The sequence below is a fragment of the Anopheles aquasalis genome, chromosome 3 (genome assembly GCF_943734665.1).
Source record: "Anopheles aquasalis chromosome 3, idAnoAquaMG_Q_19, whole genome shotgun sequence".
Taxonomy (NCBI): domain Eukaryota; kingdom Metazoa; phylum Arthropoda; class Insecta; order Diptera; family Culicidae; genus Anopheles; species Anopheles aquasalis.
Window position 1 is genome coordinate 11,127,501 of NC_064878.1, and position 17,500 is coordinate 11,145,000.

The window sequence follows — 17,500 nt, forward strand, 5'->3', positions numbered from 1 at the left end:
TATGTATGAGGATAATTTTGTTTCATACATTTTACCAAACCAATCACAATTCAATTCGCAGGATAACGTTACTGTTAAAGCAATTGGAATAGACAAAGTTTGATAACCGATTGACCTGTTCGCACTACAGCGCAACCTTCTTTGGCATCAAATCCAAGGTTTGCATTCACTCACCGAACGTGTGCTGGCTCGCTGGCTGTTTGTGGACACTTTTGCTTCAAGTACCACTTCACCCGCGATGTGATGACAGGCTGCCAACGTTTACATTCCTTAAGGACCTCCAGCTTAAGTAAACGAATCGTATGCATGCATCCGGTTTGGACCGGTTTGCGAAGCTAAACTGCAACACCGTCCAGCGCCACGCCGCGTCCTTGCTCGATGCTAAATTATTGACATTGCTTAAGCCCAATGGCGATGGCGGTTTCGCAGCGAGTTCGCACCAAGTTCACTCCAGTCCTTCACATTCCGTCCAATCACTGCCCCACCGTGGAGCGTGGAATGAATCTGAATAACTTACTCGAAGAATGCTTGCGCATGCATCCAGCGAACTCCCTGGGAAATTATTCGAAAAATAAAATCATTGCCCAACCCTCTTCACGCGACTGGCGGAGCGTTAGGGTTGAGATTTGAATGCTAAGCTAAGCTCCTCCGGCAGCCACTGGCGTATTGCCACATCGGCGAAAGCTCTGGTGCAATGCATTCGAGATTTTCTCACTTGCGAGGGTAAAGTGGAGGGATTTTCACGCGAGCAATCGCATCCTTCTTCGCCCACCACCAGCTGCTGCTGCTGTGAACCTTCCTTCGTGAAGAGCGAACGCAAACGAGAGGATGCAGCGAAGGCAAATAAACTTTCATTTTTATCGTTCTCGCCACCGTTTGGCACAACAACATTGCACTGGAACCATTCGCTGCGGGTGCATCCGGTGCTAGAGTGTGGCGGGGTACGATTCGGTCCTCGCCTACTGCTCGCTGCATCATTAGGGATTCGAGTGAAGTAGTCGCTCATTCACGAGGGGGCTTCGAACAACTCGAGCGCGCTCACAAGAGGACTGCAACGAGAGGAAAGGTCCTTGATGCCCTGGCCACTTCTCACTGGCTCGTTGGGAAAGTTGTAAGACGTCGCTGAAGACACTCTAGACGCGCACACAGCCACACTAAGATGAAAATTCATTCGAGGGGATCCGTTGGCGTTAGTGGTGAGGCAGTAAAACCGTCAAGGGATGGCCAAATTTCTCACCAAATAGCATGGAATTTCAAACGAGTAAGAGAAGGAAGGGAACCCGGGAGGTGTCAGAAGAGGCTGGTGGCTCCTTGGCTGGCTGGGTTACTATGCAGCAGTGCACTTACTGGCGAGAAGCGGCTAACGAAATACTTCAACATTATAAAGGACGACACTGCCACCATCTCAAGGACACCAAACAGTAGTAGTAGGAGCCGCACACTGCATTGGCGTCGATCGAACCGAGCACATCCCGCAGCATAACGTTGCCTGCTGTACGCGTTACTGCGAGGCTTGGGTGAGAGTTTTTAGTCCCAAGGTCTGATACTCGAATTCTTGTTTGATGCCGTAGCATGCCTTGGGATTTTTGGTTGCGACAAACTGTTCTCCAACACAAAAACAGAGAGCGAGCAGCTGAAGGGAGGGTGTATTTTCGATGTTTATGGATGAGTAATTGAATTCTTCTGCTGGCAGCACATTGGCGGAGAGAACTGACGCCATGTTAAGGGATGTTTCTTTACACAGAAAATGTTTGTTGTACTAGCGAATTTGCCTTAGCGCAACGAAAAATTTCAGTATGTGTAGAAACACACCCTACAACACAATGCACCGTTACACAGACACGTCAAGTGCATTCGTAATGTCAATCGATGCTCGTTTGCTGCAACCATCCAGGGGCTCTGTGCCAAAAGTTTGCTTCCTTCGCACAGTGAATCCCCTACTGGCATAGCGAGAGTCACCCATTAATGTGTAATGGACGTAAGCGAGGAAGGAGGAAATCAAAATAAAATAAAAAAAAATGAAGGAACTACCCGTCCACCAACTGCGGATCGCTCCAGGATATGGTCCGCTCTTGCGCTTGGTATGGGTGTGGAGTTTATGTTTGTCCATTAGTCTTACTTATCAGCTTGTTCGTCGGTCGTCATCTAGCAAAACGTGGCAGCAACGCATTTGCTATCCTCACTCCCTGGTCCCTGGGTGACCCCATGAGGTGGGTGGTTGGTGGAACTTGCAAACATCTTGCAGACCTTCCAAACTGCAGCAAAAACACGCACACAACGGAGTACGGTGCACACACTCGCACTCGTTGCTGCAGTGCAGCGTAACGCGGCTGCAAAGGGTACAAAGTTTTATGAGTTCACGGGCGGGAGATGAAATTTACAAAAGGGGGAAAATGGGTCAAAACGAAATCAAGAAGGACGAGAAAATCATGACGCTACGCTAGCTCAGTTCACGGTCGGTCGGTGTGGGGAGTTGCAGCCGTGCAGCTTCTTGCAGCCATTGCGTGCCGATGTTTATGAGTTTAATTTTCCTCATTTTGTTTAATTTGGCGTAGCTAAATTGCTTCGCTTGGCCCCACCGTGTCCTGCTCTTGATGCCGGTACCGTATTTGAGCAAAGTCTTTTAGGTTTTGGGTCTGTTATTAACCGAGGGTTCATCCTTGTTTTGCTTGTTTTAAGATGCGATGACGGTTATCTCTGGTCTTCTCTCGCTCGCTCTCTCTCTCTCTCACTCTCTGAACGGCTAGATTCATTAAATCCAAACCCATTATGCTGCTTTTAGATGGATGTTTTTGTTGCGAAGAATGCAATTTTCGTTTGAGAAAATCTGACAAAATGTTGCTCGCATAACTGCAAAGCTCATTTCGAGTCCAACATTAGCCAGTTGATTTGTTTTCTGATGAAAGTCTTTCGCTCACCGAAGGTACTCTAATGATGTTTGCGATGCTGCTGGCAAAATGATTTTCTTTAGAGAATATTTGGTGCAGCTAGAGATACCAAATGTACCTCAATCGACTTTGTTTCCAAGTTAGTGAGCTCACGTACACGAAGTCGAAGAAATTGTAAGCATTTGCGACGTTTGCCCGGCGATAAGAAATCCAACGAAACGAAGCCACACCGATCCTCCTTTCACCAGTGTCGCACTGATGGATCCTAGGGGTTGAGTTCGTTTTTTTTTTTCTAGTCCTTTCGTCAGCTTTTATAGAAATGAGTTCTCGACCACGGAATTGATCCAAGTGCCTGATCAGGCGACTGGTCGGGGTGACGAACCATTTTTCATCGACGCAAGTCAGACATTGACAAACGTTTGCTGCCACGAATTCGCGGCATTCGCAATTGCAGTAATCCGCACCCCAGGGAGCCACTGACGCTGACGACTGATTGGAAGAGTGGAAAGCAATTTTTTTTTTTGGTTGCCAAAAGATTTTCTTTTCATCTGTATCTGTGTGTACGCGGTAATGGATGGAGCTACTCTATTTCGTTTGGCTTTTCGCCGTTTTCTCACTTCTCGGCTGCTTTCGCCCATTACGTTAGTATTCGTGTGGTGTGGTACACTCCAGTGAGTGTATAGAAAATGGAAACCCATCAATTGAGCGAAAGTATGGGCTGCCGTAGTGTGAACCAACCGGCTCGTGCTTCGTTGGAAAAGCTGTAAAGCTTTTCCGTGGAAAAAAATGCTCCAAATGGCACTCGCAATAGATCATGGGTTCCATAATGGTTGACGGAGTGTTTTCAGCAATCAATGGTAGTTTTGCAACAAAAAAGCAAACCGCCGAATGCAGTAGCAGCTCATTCCATTCCTTTCACTTAACGTAATGGTGAAACTTCCAATACTCTAACGGTGTTGATTCTTTGGAAATTTTGCTTTTACTCCGGAGAAACAATTGGTTCTGTGCGCGAAACCAGATACAATAAGAGGTACGAACAGCAATTCCAAATAGCCAGCTCGCTGCTCACTCATTCTTGGCAACTTTTAGCGCGCCACATTGAAAACAAAGACGATCGCCGAGAGTCAGTAATGGACGGTTCGGTGTTTGTTAATTACATGCAAATTCCACCATGATCAAATTATGTGCTGACCGACCACCACCACCGACCGTTGGCTAAGGTTGCACCCGGCGGTACCGTCGCCCCGTTACAGAACTGGTGCTGGTGACCGCTGACGCATGGCTGAGCGGAGCAATTAAAGCATTGCTCTCCTTATAATTAGTCGCATTATAATTGGATCATTATACTTCTTCATACTTTAATTAGCGTTCATCAAACAAACGGCAATCCTTCGGTGGCACAACGGACGAACACGGCGAACGCTGACGAAAGGCGATGCCTTTCGTTGGCAAAAGGGTTGCTTTGTGTTCCGGGATCGCCTTCCATCCCAGGAAGGCATTAGAACTCGGTTAATTATTCCATGGGACGCAGTAGAAAAAAAAATACCCATCCGGAAAAGGCAAAAGAGGAATTTTCCACACTTTTTTTCACCGGGCGCTCGGTGCCGTTCACTGACATCACATCCGTTGACTCTGGTGGGCACAAATTATCGCCAAACAGTGCCATGGTTTGCTAGCACTGTCCTAAATCAACAAGTACAAACCTCCAAGAGTGACAAGCGCCTTTCGATGATGATGGAGGGCGAGCGTCGTTGCGAAATAAATGCGTTAGATGCGTGTTTACCATGGGGAAGTCGTAGGCCCATTATCCTTTGCTGCAATTTGCCCACTGTTGTAAGTGATTGTATGGCTTTCTCTGTAATTATCGGGAAAGTGGAACACCCTATCGAGTTGGAGCGATCTGGTTGCAAGAGTAGAGCGGATGGTGCTGCGAATGTTTTAGTAAAATTACCACGAATGAGTTAGTTGCTTTGTGAGCTGTGGTGTGTGATACGTTTATGGGTCATTTACAGTGCTCTATAATTTCGTTTTCCTTCTTGGAAGTGAATGTACCAATGGCCACTCCACGGCACACAATTTCAGATGTCACGACCTTTTAGAACACAGTTGCCACTAGTTTAGAAAGAAATTATTTTATTCTAGAGACCCCCAGCCCACATTCATCGCTCGTGTCTGTGGCTCCGCTTAGCCCCAGAACGACTTCTTGTGTTCCTTCTTCAGGAGCACGGTGAACGGCACTGGCTTCTCGATGTACACTGGCTCTTTCACGTACACTGTGTAAGGCTTATCGACATGAACTGCGTACGGTTTCGGGACCTCGATGTACTCCTTCTGATAGACTGGCACTTCGACTGGAACCTTCACTTCCACCGGATACGGACGATCCACGTGGACTGGATACTTCGTCTCCACGTACACCGGGACCTGCTTCTCCACCACAAACGGAACCTTTCGCTCGACCTCCACCGGGTACGGGACCTTCACGTGCAGCGGCACGTGCTTCTCCACCTCCACCGGGTACGGCACGGGGACCTTCTTGGTGATGATCTTCTTCACCTCCTTCTCAGCGTAGTGCTCGGAGTCGTAGTCTCTTGGCGAGTAGTACTCCTGCTGGGTGGCCTGTTGTTCGTAGCCATGGTGCTGCGAAGACTGTTGTTCATAACCGTGGTGCTGCGCAGTCTGGGGTTCGTAGCCGTGCTGCTGTGCAGTTTGGTGTTCGTAATCATGGTAACTTTCCTGAGACTGATGCTGTTCTGAGCCCTGTTCCCACAGGTTATGCTCATTCTGTTTGCTTGTCTCGTCGATGGGAAGCGCTACGGCTACGGCCAGCACCATTGAGAACACGATGAACGCCTGTCAAAAGAAACGCAGAAGAAACGTTGATCTTTGATAGTTCCTGTGTCCATGTGCCACCACCATTGCTTACCTTCATGTTTGCCTGTTGTCTAGTGGTGTCTATCGTCGACGTACTGCAGTGAACGATCACAACCGAATGATACTGGTCCAGAGTTCGCCGAAAGCTTTTATACCTGACAACCTACCTCACTCTGCTCGCTTATTGTGCCGTCGTTTTTTTTTACAATCACTGATCATTCAATCGCTTCTCTTCACCATCTTCAATCGGTGCCACAGTTATGGCTGTGGAAGAGAAAGATCATCTTCTTCACATCTCGGCCCAAAGCAGCTCTGCCCGTTGTAAAATCGCGCATTCGCCAAAAAATCATCCAACCAAAACAACCGAATTTGAAGTGGTTTTCATCGCACAACGCTTACGCTCCAAAGCGCGGCGGTTCGACAGTAAACTGTGTGTTGCTTTGCCAATTTTCCTCATTAATAAATATGACCGATCACACTCGATCGCTTGTGGGGCGACACGAGCAAAAAGCAACAGTAACAGAAAACACCAACTTTACTTTTGATTTTGATCAATTGAAACAGCAACAAATGACTGTGCCCTCTGACAAATCTCTCCAAACACTCCACTAACCATACGCTTTTTTCTATTCCCTTTTTTTCGGCAGGCTGGCGCTATCTGGTGCTTTCCATGCTGCTCGTCGCAACGGCCATGCTTTGCAAGGAGCAGGGCATCACCATCACCGGCGTGTGTGCCATCTACGAGATCTTCGTCGCACAGAAGGTAAGCGCGTACCATAGCATATCGTGCCTGTCGGCCAAAAAGCAGCATCATCTTCCTTTCGCCACAAGTCCACATACAAGTGCAACTTGCCGAATACTTTGCGCCATACATTCCACGGTGGGTGGGTTCGCATTTCTTTGCAACTATATCGGGTCATGGAAAGAATTTGGGCAAGAAATTTGGTAACCGGTGCTCGAGCGGGGTTCCGACAAGCCATCGACCGTCACCAAACGGGAGAGAGAGAGAGAGCGCGCGAGAGTGTATAAAGCGAAATGAAGTGATTCGTGGCAACCGCTTCATGGCCGCCCACGATGACGTCATGCAGTGATCTTGAAAAATCTTCTCCATTCTTCTCATGCCTGATCTCTTTTCTGGTGGAGTCCCTGGTTCGGGTCAGTGATGTTGTTCACCTGCTGTGTGGATCGCCTAAAGTTCTCAAGTTTTCCACCTAATGGTTGGTTTTCGAACGGACTTTTTGGGACGAAACGTTGCTTTCCGAGTATCAGAAGGCGCTTCACGTATCGCTCGTATCCGGAGCGGGGTGTTTGTGTGGGCCCGGGTACGAGAAACAAATACAAAATAATTCCAACAATTTGGGTCAATTTTCCGCATTCGCAAACCCTCGTTCCAACACACACACACCGAGAGACCCATCGTTCGAGCGTAGGACTAATGCTGTGTGGCCAACGCCAGTCCCTGTGGCGGTCAGAAAACTGCAAAACATTTTCATTTTCTATCCCGCAGGGCTCGTCAGTTAGTGGCAGGGCAGCAGGCAACACGCACGATGTTAGAAACCTTCCCGGCCGTTTTGTTGTTGCCGGATGTTTCTCATCTGTTTTCCCCTCCGCTTTTGCGCTTTGCTTGCGGCAACCGGTGAGCAGGGGCCACGGGCCACGTGGTGGTGTCCGTCGCGGTCTGCATGTGAGAGCGAGATGTGTGCAGCAAATTTGGCGAGTTCTAAGCTTCTCCTTCCCGTATTTTTCGTTGCTTTGTTTCGGTCTGATGGCGCCGGGCCGGGTTTGGGGCTACCACCGCTGCCTAGTGATTGGTTGGGGCCAACAACATCAAAAACAAAACAAAAAAAAAGGGTCGAATAAAAATGTGCTCGCCAATGGAATGTTAATCGCAATTTGCCGGAAAGTTTGGTTAACCGGGAACCGAAAATCCCATTTCGCTCCGCACCGCACACCATCGGGAGTTTTTCGGGAATATTTAGAGATTTGCTAAACTCCCGGAGGGTTTTTTTTCCCTTTTTTGGAATGCCTTTGCGCTGGCTCCGTCCCTTTGGTTCGATTGCGTCGTTATTGTTTCGACGTTAGATTCACTAAACGTAGCGACGTTTTGCGATGATGTTATCATCAAATACCGTACGTATACCGAGGGTTATGCTGCTATTATGAGGTTTTCAACACAGGAAATTGGAGTTTTATCTGCTAGAATCGAGCAAGGAGGTGCGGATAACATGAATGCATATGCTATCGGCGCTTGTTGTGCAACTCTTGCATACGAGATGCACTACGATGTAGACGAGATGCACTCAAATTATAAAGACACACCCTTTGGTCTGGCTCAGGCCAAAATCATTCTGTTTGTTTGTGAATGCACTTTGCTATCCTAGTGCCAGTCCACCCGGGTGCATTAGTGGACTCACCGGGAGTGTTTAAAAAGTAGCATCACTTAGCTACAGGAACAAACGAGCGAACGCCAAATTGTATCGACACTGCTGCTGCTGCTGCTGCTGCAACTCGCGAGATGCACACTTCCATCAGCAAGCGGCCATCAAAAGATCCTTAGAAATGAGGACGCGGGCTCACTCACATGGTGCAAGGCTACAATTCCAAAGCTCGAGCCCGAGTCGATTTGTGCAGAGCATAAGCAGAAAGTAGAAACGGACGAGCATAGAAAAATAACCAACCACCAACGAATCCGCGCGCTATCCACCGTTTGATGCGTTATCCAGACCACGAGCCAGGGTGGCAGTTGCTCAACACAAAGCTCAACTACATCCGTCCCCGTTGATACCCGACGATGTTCCTGTGCGTCACCAGCACCTTCCTCTCCCACCGGCTGAACCCGAGCTAACCCAAATGGATGGCAAACATGATGTTGTTTGCCGCGCACAGAGAAGACACGACGAGAGTGCATGAGAAAGTGATCCTCCTCCTCGCAGCAGCAGCAGCGGCTACAACCATGTCCGTGAGTACCAAGAGGGCGGTAATGGACGACAGGCGTGGCGTAATCATGCTAGCAAAAGGATACTGAGGATACTGCACCCGGTTCGCGTCTCGCGTCCGCTGCTTGTTGCTTTTTACTGCTGGCTGGCTAGCAGCCGGTGATGATCGCACTCGCATCAGCTCGCAACATATCCGGCAACGAGTATCTCTCCGTGTGGAATGTTATTTCGCTTCGTGGTGGGGCGCAGGGCGCAGGGCGCTAGGGATCATGCGATGATATGATTGAGCGTGCAGTTGAAAGTATCATTTCAAACGAGTGTGCTGCCTTGCAATCTGCCCTTGTACACCGAACAGAAACACGCCGGACGCGCTGCTACCGTATCGCGCAACGGTTTTCTCGGTCTCGGTCAACTTTGTACGTGCTTCTGACCGCGACCGCGATCACGCTTCGCTTTGGGTGCTGGTAACAGCCGGTGGTGTTTGTTTTCTTCGAATGTGGATGGAAAAAAATCGGTGACTCCGGGGGTTGACTGGTTGGTTGGTTTGTTCCAGATCCATGCCCAGGGAACTCGTAAACTGGGATGTTGTGCAGTGGGTTGTTAAGTTATTCAGTTCCTGTAGGTTATGGTAAACACAAAAGCTTCTATAGGATTTATTGGTAGTTTTTTTTCTAAGATTAAAGTTTGAATGTTTTAAATCTGCTTGAATACTTAAACAAAAAGACAAAATACACCTAAGAATAACAAAACTTCAAACAGCTGGACACTAATGATACATTACGTGTTAAGCTGTTAAAGAAAGTATGCTACTAGTGATGAATCAACATAATACAAGAATGATAAGCACAAAAGATTTTCATTTTAGAATACTAAATCTATTTCATTTTAATTTATTAAATGGGTTGTCCCCATTTGTTTAATTTGGTCAACGGACATACGTATGCCAGGTGTCGCCAAACAAAGCAATACAGTAATATTCCAACTATTGACATAATGGATGATCAACTATTCCATCATCCAACATCTTCAACCTTGAATCGTAATAAATCAAAAGCAACCAACCAGATAGCCACTTCCTCATCAATAGTGGTCCTCAAATCACACCTAAGCTGGCTCAGATTTGAATTCTATTCCCTCCACCACAATCCTAAGCCCTAAAGCATTGCCTGAGGGCATGCCGAGGTATGACAACTACCGGACACATCTAGAAATCAAGCGACAAATACTGCTGCTCTCTGTGCCCGTGTTCAAATGGGAACAAGCAAAGTTAATTATATTTCTTGCCATCCCCGCCCCGCCCCCTAGGGGCTTATCCTGCAATCTGACCGAGCTACCGAGCAGGTTTTATAAGAAAAGCCACTTTCCTTGCACCTCCTTCTGTCCCATGCTGCTGCTGTTGCTGTCCTTGGGCCTTGGGCAATGTCGAGTTCTTATTGAAATTTCTAGCACTTGATTTTCTCCGGAGGGCTCATGTTCAGCAGCCAGAGGGAGGATGGTAATGAAATATCGATGTTTTCATAATTCAATTCATCTTTCCTCTTTGAAATGGCCCCGCAACACGGAAACCCCGAGGTGGTGCGGTGACACTCGACAAGCATTCATTGGTATTGTGATGGGCGTAACTTTACACTCGCGGGAACCTTGCATCGCTTGGTTAGAACACCCGCGTTTGTACGCCGATTGCAGTTTCGGGGTGTCCGTCGTGGCGGACAGCCAATGTTGTTAACTAAGTGGACTCGAGGTTGACCGGACAACCGTGGTGAATCACCCGTGAGTGATTCACCTACTCAGTGGAGAACGTTGGAAGTCATTGGGCCTTACCAGGGTAGGGGGACACCAATGCTTCATAGGAGACAAGAAGTAAGTGACACGATGATGTTCGGTTGAGTACTGACTTCTGTCTGACTTCTCTACTCGGAAGTCATCTTTATTTATACTGCCTTATCCGATACGTTTGTCGGATAGGAAGAGTTCCGATTTACAAAACATCTGCAAGCGCTACAAACATCTACGCTGCAGACCGCGTTTCGGCCGTAGCTTTCTCTTCCGCATGGCCTCGTTCTTAGGCGGTAGAACCTTTTCCGCAATCACCTGGGTGGCGCGTCGCATGTTTATGTTTACCTTGGGCGGTCCGGCCCGGTTGGCAACAATCGCCTGAGTTCGGGGTTTACCCATTCTTCGCCTATGGGTTACGCCTTTACCTGCCTAGCTAACGCCCGTGATGCATGTGACATCTACGCATCAGATGTTTGCGTTGCATCACCTCTGCTTAGCAGACTTTCATCTGTTTAGCAGACATGCTACACCTCCCCCCTTTAGAAAGAATAATGCAAAAATGGGTGCTTTTTGAGCTCATTTGTGCGTTATTCTAGCCTAGCTTTGATCAGTCTGTTTTTGTGTACTACAGACTCTTTTCCTGATGCTATGTGTCGTATCTTGCAGTTTGTGTTGTCAATTTCAATTATTACAAACGGTCCTACATAAATGGGATCTAATTTCTTCCTGTTTTCGTTCGTGATATAAACATGGTCTCCTAGTTTTACTTGGATGGGGTTCGTGTTTTTATTTGAGTCTATTTGCCTGTTTTGTTTTGTTTTGATGAGGTGCTTCCTCGCTACCTCGTTTGATTTTTGAAGCTTGTATCGCATTTCCGCGTGATATTGATCTAGATTGTAGACCGGTTCTGGTTTGTGTCTAATTAAATCCTGTGGTAGGTTTGCAGTTCTACCAAAAACTAATTCAAATGGTGTTAATTTTGTATCTGTGTGTTCTGTAGTGTTATAAACGAATTCGTAGTATTTTATCCAGTCATCCCAGTCGGTGTGATGCTCATTAGAAAATGCCCTTAGATACTCGTTTAAACATCTATGATTTCTCTCTAATGCTCCTATTGTTTGAGGATGGTAGGCTGTTGCGAATGTTTGTTTTATATTCAAAATTTCTGAAACTTTTGCCAAAATTTCGTTGTTATATTCTAGACCTTGGTCAGTTTTCGTCTCCAAAAAGTTTCCGAAAGTGCATATGAAATTTTGCACTAGCGATCTTGCTATTGTATTTGCTTCTTTGTTCTGCATGGGTATGATGACAATGTATTTTGTAAGGTCGCACTGAATTGTTAGCGCGTATCTGTTGTTATTATTTGTTTTTGGTAACGGTCCCACTGTGTCTATCGAGATAACATCAAACGGTTTTGAGGGAGTTGTCGTCACAACTTGTTCCTCTTTGGTGTGTTTGCGCACTTTGTTAACTAAGCATGCCTCACATTTGTTAATGAAATCTCTTATTTCCTCCTTCATATTCCTCCATTTGTACTTTTCTCTTAACTTCATATACAAACGGTACTGGCCTACATGTCCTCCCGAAGGGGTCATGTGATAATCCCTGATTATTCTTAGCCTTTCTTCCTTGTCTGTGATCCATCTAGTTGGAGTGAACAGGACAATTTGGAAGTTGGAGATCGTTTTGTTGGCTATCTCCTTAATTGTTTCTACAGAGTAGTGGTTGAACAATGCATCTCCCTTCGCAATTGCAACTTTATCTCTATTATGCCTTTTGGCAATCTTACGCACTTCTAGAAGAGCAAACTCTAGTGCTTGACTTCCATTTCTTAGTGCAGATTTATATATGGGTACGCCAACAGACCCAAGCGCTTTGTTTTCATTGTGGTTTCTCACCACGAGCTCTATTTTTCCTTTTAACTCACCGGTTCTGAGTTTGAGCAATTTGGACACCTCGGAAGGCCTGTCCGTCTCCCACATTGTAGGGTGATCAACCCTCTGCTCTGCTCTTTTTGGTTCCTGTACTTGTACTTTTTGCTTCGCCATGGCCCTAGTAGTAATTTTTAAAATAGCGTTCTTAATCTCAATTTTATCGCTACTGGTGGGTGTGGATGCTTTTAGCTGGTCCGAATTGGGAACGATTCTGGACAGAGCATCCGCTACCACGTTACTTTTACCTGCTACAAATTCGATTTCAAAATCGAATTCCTCTAAATCTAATCTCATCCTAGTTAGTTTAGATGTCGGGTTTTTCATGCCGAACAGGTAAACTAAAGGCCTATGATCAGTCCTAATTTTAAATTTTCTACCGTACAGGTATGACCTAAAGTAATTGATTGCCCAATGTATGGCTGTCAGCTCTTTTTCTATAATCGGTTTGTTTTTCTCCCCTGGCGTGAAACTCTTGCTTGCATACGCAATGGGGTGGTCACCGTTCTCGAAAATTTGGGATAGAACCGCACCGCATGCGCTATCAGAAGCGTCAGTGGTTACAATAAATTGTTTACTGAAATCCGGATATTTGAGAATTTCCGGGGCTATTAGATTCTTTTTCAGTGTGTCGAACGCGTGTTGGCATTCGACTGTCCAAACAAATTTAGCGCCCTTTTTCAGTAAACTGTTTAGCGGTTTGGCCTTTTTGGCAAAATTTTCCACAAATTTCCTGTAATAGTTGCAAAATGCAACAAAGCGTCTGACCTCATCTGAGCTGGTAGGTATTGGGTAATTCCTAATTGTGTCGAACTTAGAATCGTCTGGGAAGATTCCCTTATCTGTTATTTTATGTCCTAAGTATGTTACTTCTGTTTTGAAAAATTTACATTTCTTAGGATTAAGTTTAAGATTATACTTTCTTAATCTTTCAAAAACCTTATCTAAGTTGTCAATGTGATGCCGTGCGCTGCACCCTGTGACAATTATATCATCAATGTAAACGAATGCTAGCTCTGGCGTTAAACCTGCCATGGCTATAGCCATCATCCGTTGAAAACTATTAGGACTTATGTTCAACCCAAAGGGCATTCTTGTAAATTGATAATGTCCCGTTGGTGTGGAGAAAGCAGTATACTTCTTACATCTGCTTTTAAATCATGAATCTCTTCTTCCAACAAATGGATTTTAAATTTTTGACTTTTACTGCTTGGTTGTGAATCTCCCTGTTCTCTGCAATATACATTTTCCTGAGTATGATGATATTGTCTCTCTCTATTAACATTTTGCTCATACAAATGATGATTGGTCCTATTGTTCTGATATTGATATGATTCATCGTTATTCATTCATGTCCAATGTTGGTTTACCCTTTTGCGACGGTTATGTCTATTGAGATTATAGTTATAGTCCTGATCTTGTTCAATATAGTGAGCTTTCCCAAATGAATAGTTTGTCTTATAATTTTCTTCTGGACCTTCTCCTCTAATCCAACATCCCCCTACAAATTCCGAATATTCCATTTCTGATGATTTTGTTTTCGTTTACATCCGTTTAAATCATACTTGAGATTCTTTCATTTGACTATGACTCACCATACCATACAGTATAAATTAACTGCGCGCGGGTCTGTCGTCGAAATTGGTCCTTTTCATCATCTGGGGTTCCATAGCTCGGGTCGGTTACGATCCATCCTTCCACGTTGGACTAACATGTCATCATTCTCCCGGCTGCTTCACTTGCGGATTGCTGCTCTCAATCTAGCCATTTGCTGCTAACTTCACCCCTGCTGCTCTCACTCTTCTCTCTTCGTTGATGTCCATTTTATAAGGCTGCCACTCCATTGTTGAAGTGTTTGTTGTTAGCCGTCAGCACTCTTTTTTTTTTCGTGCACACAATCGTTGCGACCACTTATGTTCTGATCGATACTTTGATCAGCACTTTGATCACTTTCCGTTCACTATTGTTGTTGTTACCACTTTTGGTTTCACCATCCGATCACCTTCGATCAGCACTTCGTATTTTTTTTACACTTGCACTTTTGACTGTTCTTGCCAACAAGTCACGGTCGCCATGTGATGGGCGTAACTTTACACTCGCGGGAACCTTGCATCGCTTGGTTAGAACACCCGCGTTTGTACGCCGATTGCAGTTTCGGGGTGTCCGTCGTGGCGGACAGCCAATGTTGTTAACTAAGTGGACTCGAGGTTGACCGGACAACCGTGGTGAATCACCCGTGAGTGATTCACCTACTCAGTGGAGAACGTTGGAAGTCATTGGGCCTTACCAGGGTAGGGGGACACCAATGCTTCATAGGAGACAAGAAGTAAGTGACACGATGATGTTCGGTTGAGTACTGACTTCTGTCTGACTTCTCTACTCGGAAGTCATCTTTATTTATACTGCCTTATCCGATACGTTTGTCGGATAGGAAGAGTTCCGATTTACAAAACATCTGCAAGCGCTACAAACATCTACGCTGCAGACCGCGTTTCGGCCGTAGCTTTCTCTTCCGCATGGCCTCGTTCTTAGGCGGTAGAACCTTTTCCGCAATCACCTGGGTGGCGCGTCGCATGTTTATGTTTACCTTGGGCGGTCCGGCCCGGTTGGCAACAATCGCCTGAGTTCGGGGTTTACCCATTCTTCGCCTATGGGTTACGCCTTTACCTGCCTAGCTAACGCCCGTGATGCATGTGACATCTACGCATCAGATGTTTGCGTTGCATCACCTCTGCTTAGCAGACTTTCATCTGTTTAGCAGACATGCTACAGTATTACCCGCAGCAGAGCAGAGCAGAGAACCGGCCGTTCGACCGAGTTTTCGGTACCGATCCGGTGTGGCGGCTGCTTGCCATTTTTAAGCTGCAATCGGAGACGGATTGAGACTCGTGTTCGGAATTTAGTCTTAGGCAAAGCATTGAGCGCACGATGTTCTGTCAGATTGAGATTGGCCATCTCGTGCGATGGTTGGAAATTGAATCGATTTGGAGGGGCTTCAGGAGGTTCAAGGTACCTGATGCAACGATACCGTACACCAGCATCATTCGTTCTCTGGGAATTTCCGTCTGTCGTTTGTATCACTTCTTGTCTGCTGCCCTTCCTGTTTGCATCGAAACCTCCAGCGTTCGCCTCCAGTCTCCGGTGGGAGGGCAAAAATTTATGAACGAACATGACATGAAGACAAGCAACGCAGATTTAAAAGTTTGCTCCTTTCAGTGCAGACCCCCTCCGTGTGTTTCTCCGCACCACCACGATGGTAGCAAAAAGGAACGTTGCAGCAAGATGACAACGAGGACCTCACGACGACATGACTTATCACCATGCCCTACCCTGGTGCCATGGCGTTGCAGACGAACACGAATTGCGTGCACCGTGCAGCGGTGCAGTGAACAGAAGAAGTTTAGGGTTGTATTTCACATTTTTATTCCTTCCTTCCCGTCCTGCTTTGTTGTAGCCAGCGGTGGTGGACAAAACTTTACAATCCTCGCCAGTTGCATCCTTCTCGGACTTGGACGCACTGTGAATTGGTTAGTACTTGGGGCAATACTGCCGTGACGTATCCATAGGAAGGGGCAGAGACATGCTAGTCAACTGTCAACCGAAGGGCGGATCGTCAAGACATGACACGACCGGAGTCACACAAAAGCTGACAACACGTTCCAACTTCTTCCGCTGACAACCGGCGTCTCGTGTGATTCAGGTGATGCTCTCGAGCTGAGAAGGATTTACACGTGGCACTGCTCGCTTGTTGATGGAGCGGGGGGGGGGGGGGGGCATTCAGCACATCGTTGTTGTTGATTTTTAATCCGGTTTTCTTACACAAAACACAAACCGGGGGATTTTTTTTCATTCGTTGGAAAATAGTGCCATCATCGTAGGAGTTGTTACGCTTTTCTGACGTGTGCTGAAAAAAATCTGTTTTGTTGTCGTTTTACTAAGCAGTTGGTTGTGCTGCTGACAATAGCTGTGTCAGGATTTTCAAGTGATGACACCTTTCGTGATTTCTCGCCTAATGACAATGATGAATGAAAAGACCTTTGTGTACTTACAATCAAAGTAGATTCCCCGTTGAGTTGCACGCATAATGACGCAAACAATACCATGTAAATGAATAACATGTAGCATTATCTAATAACTGTTGGTCAGGCAACGACCTCTAGAATCCAATAATATATTACAAACAGTTACAGCTAATCTGTAACTATCCTAAGGAGTAAGCTCCCTCATATGTTGTTGATTTCAATAAGTGGACATGAGAATGTACCATCAGCATCTGCACGCTCTTGTAGTGCTGCTACTACTACTGCTGCTGTGTGCAATATTCGCACCCATCCTGGAGCCCAGAGAAATGCCACTTTCCCCACAAACCAACCAATTTCAGGGCTGCAATGAGGGCAAGAGCTCAAACTCGAACACGAGTGGAGCGTATGCTTAACTCTCAAAGTTGTCCAGTGCGCGAAACGGACGCTGCGAGAAGCTTTTGCCATCCAATGTTGCCTTCCATGCTGCCCGCGGTGGTTCTCGATACCCCGAAATAGTTTCTTTCCTCCCTCCACCATCGAGGTTGTTTCTGGCAAAGTGAACGTTGGAGATTGCAGAACACTGAAGTAGAGAGTAGTAGCAGTAGCAACACGGCTGAAGAGACTGCAGACTGCCAAGCACCCGGTGATTGAGTGACAAACGAAACAGCAAACATTGCCACTCTTCGTCTCGGTTGCAGTCCCGTTCGGTTGCAGGCAGATGCTGATGTGTTCGTGCGTGCGTGTGGATGAAATTTATGGTAATGGTTTCCGGTGCACCATCACTAGAGCAATGGGAAGTAGTGTTTTCGCGTTCTTTCGCACTTGCCAAGTGCTGCGCAGAAGTGTAAATCAATGCACTTCTTTCTGGTCCTCGCCTGCTCGGTCGGTGTTTGTTCGTTGCATGTTCTTTGCAAATATTTGTCACTTGGCTCGGTTGGTCAAGGTCGCAAGCGACTGTCTGGTGAAAGCTCATTGAATGTTCAAGTGATTTATGCTTTATGTTTCCGACTGTTGAGTAGTGTTTTCGGCTGAAATCATCGGTTGTTTTGATATTCATTTTCCTGATTGCATTA

At 46.3% G+C, this 17,500-nt stretch overlaps 1 protein-coding gene across 5 annotated transcripts in view; it reads left to right on the forward strand.

Annotated features, from left to right (window-relative positions):
• LOC126576358 (protein O-mannosyl-transferase Tmtc3) overlaps nt 1-17,500 on the forward strand; it is a 127,008-nt gene that overhangs the window by 67,117 nt on the left and 42,391 nt on the right. For all 5 annotated transcript variants that reach the window (XM_050237597.1, XM_050237602.1, XM_050237598.1 and 2 more), the window contains one exon: nt 6,410-6,525. In XM_050237597.1, coding sequence (XP_050093554.1) covers nt 6,410-6,525 — 116 coding nt within the window. The remainder of the gene's footprint in view (nt 1-6,409; nt 6,526-17,500) is intronic.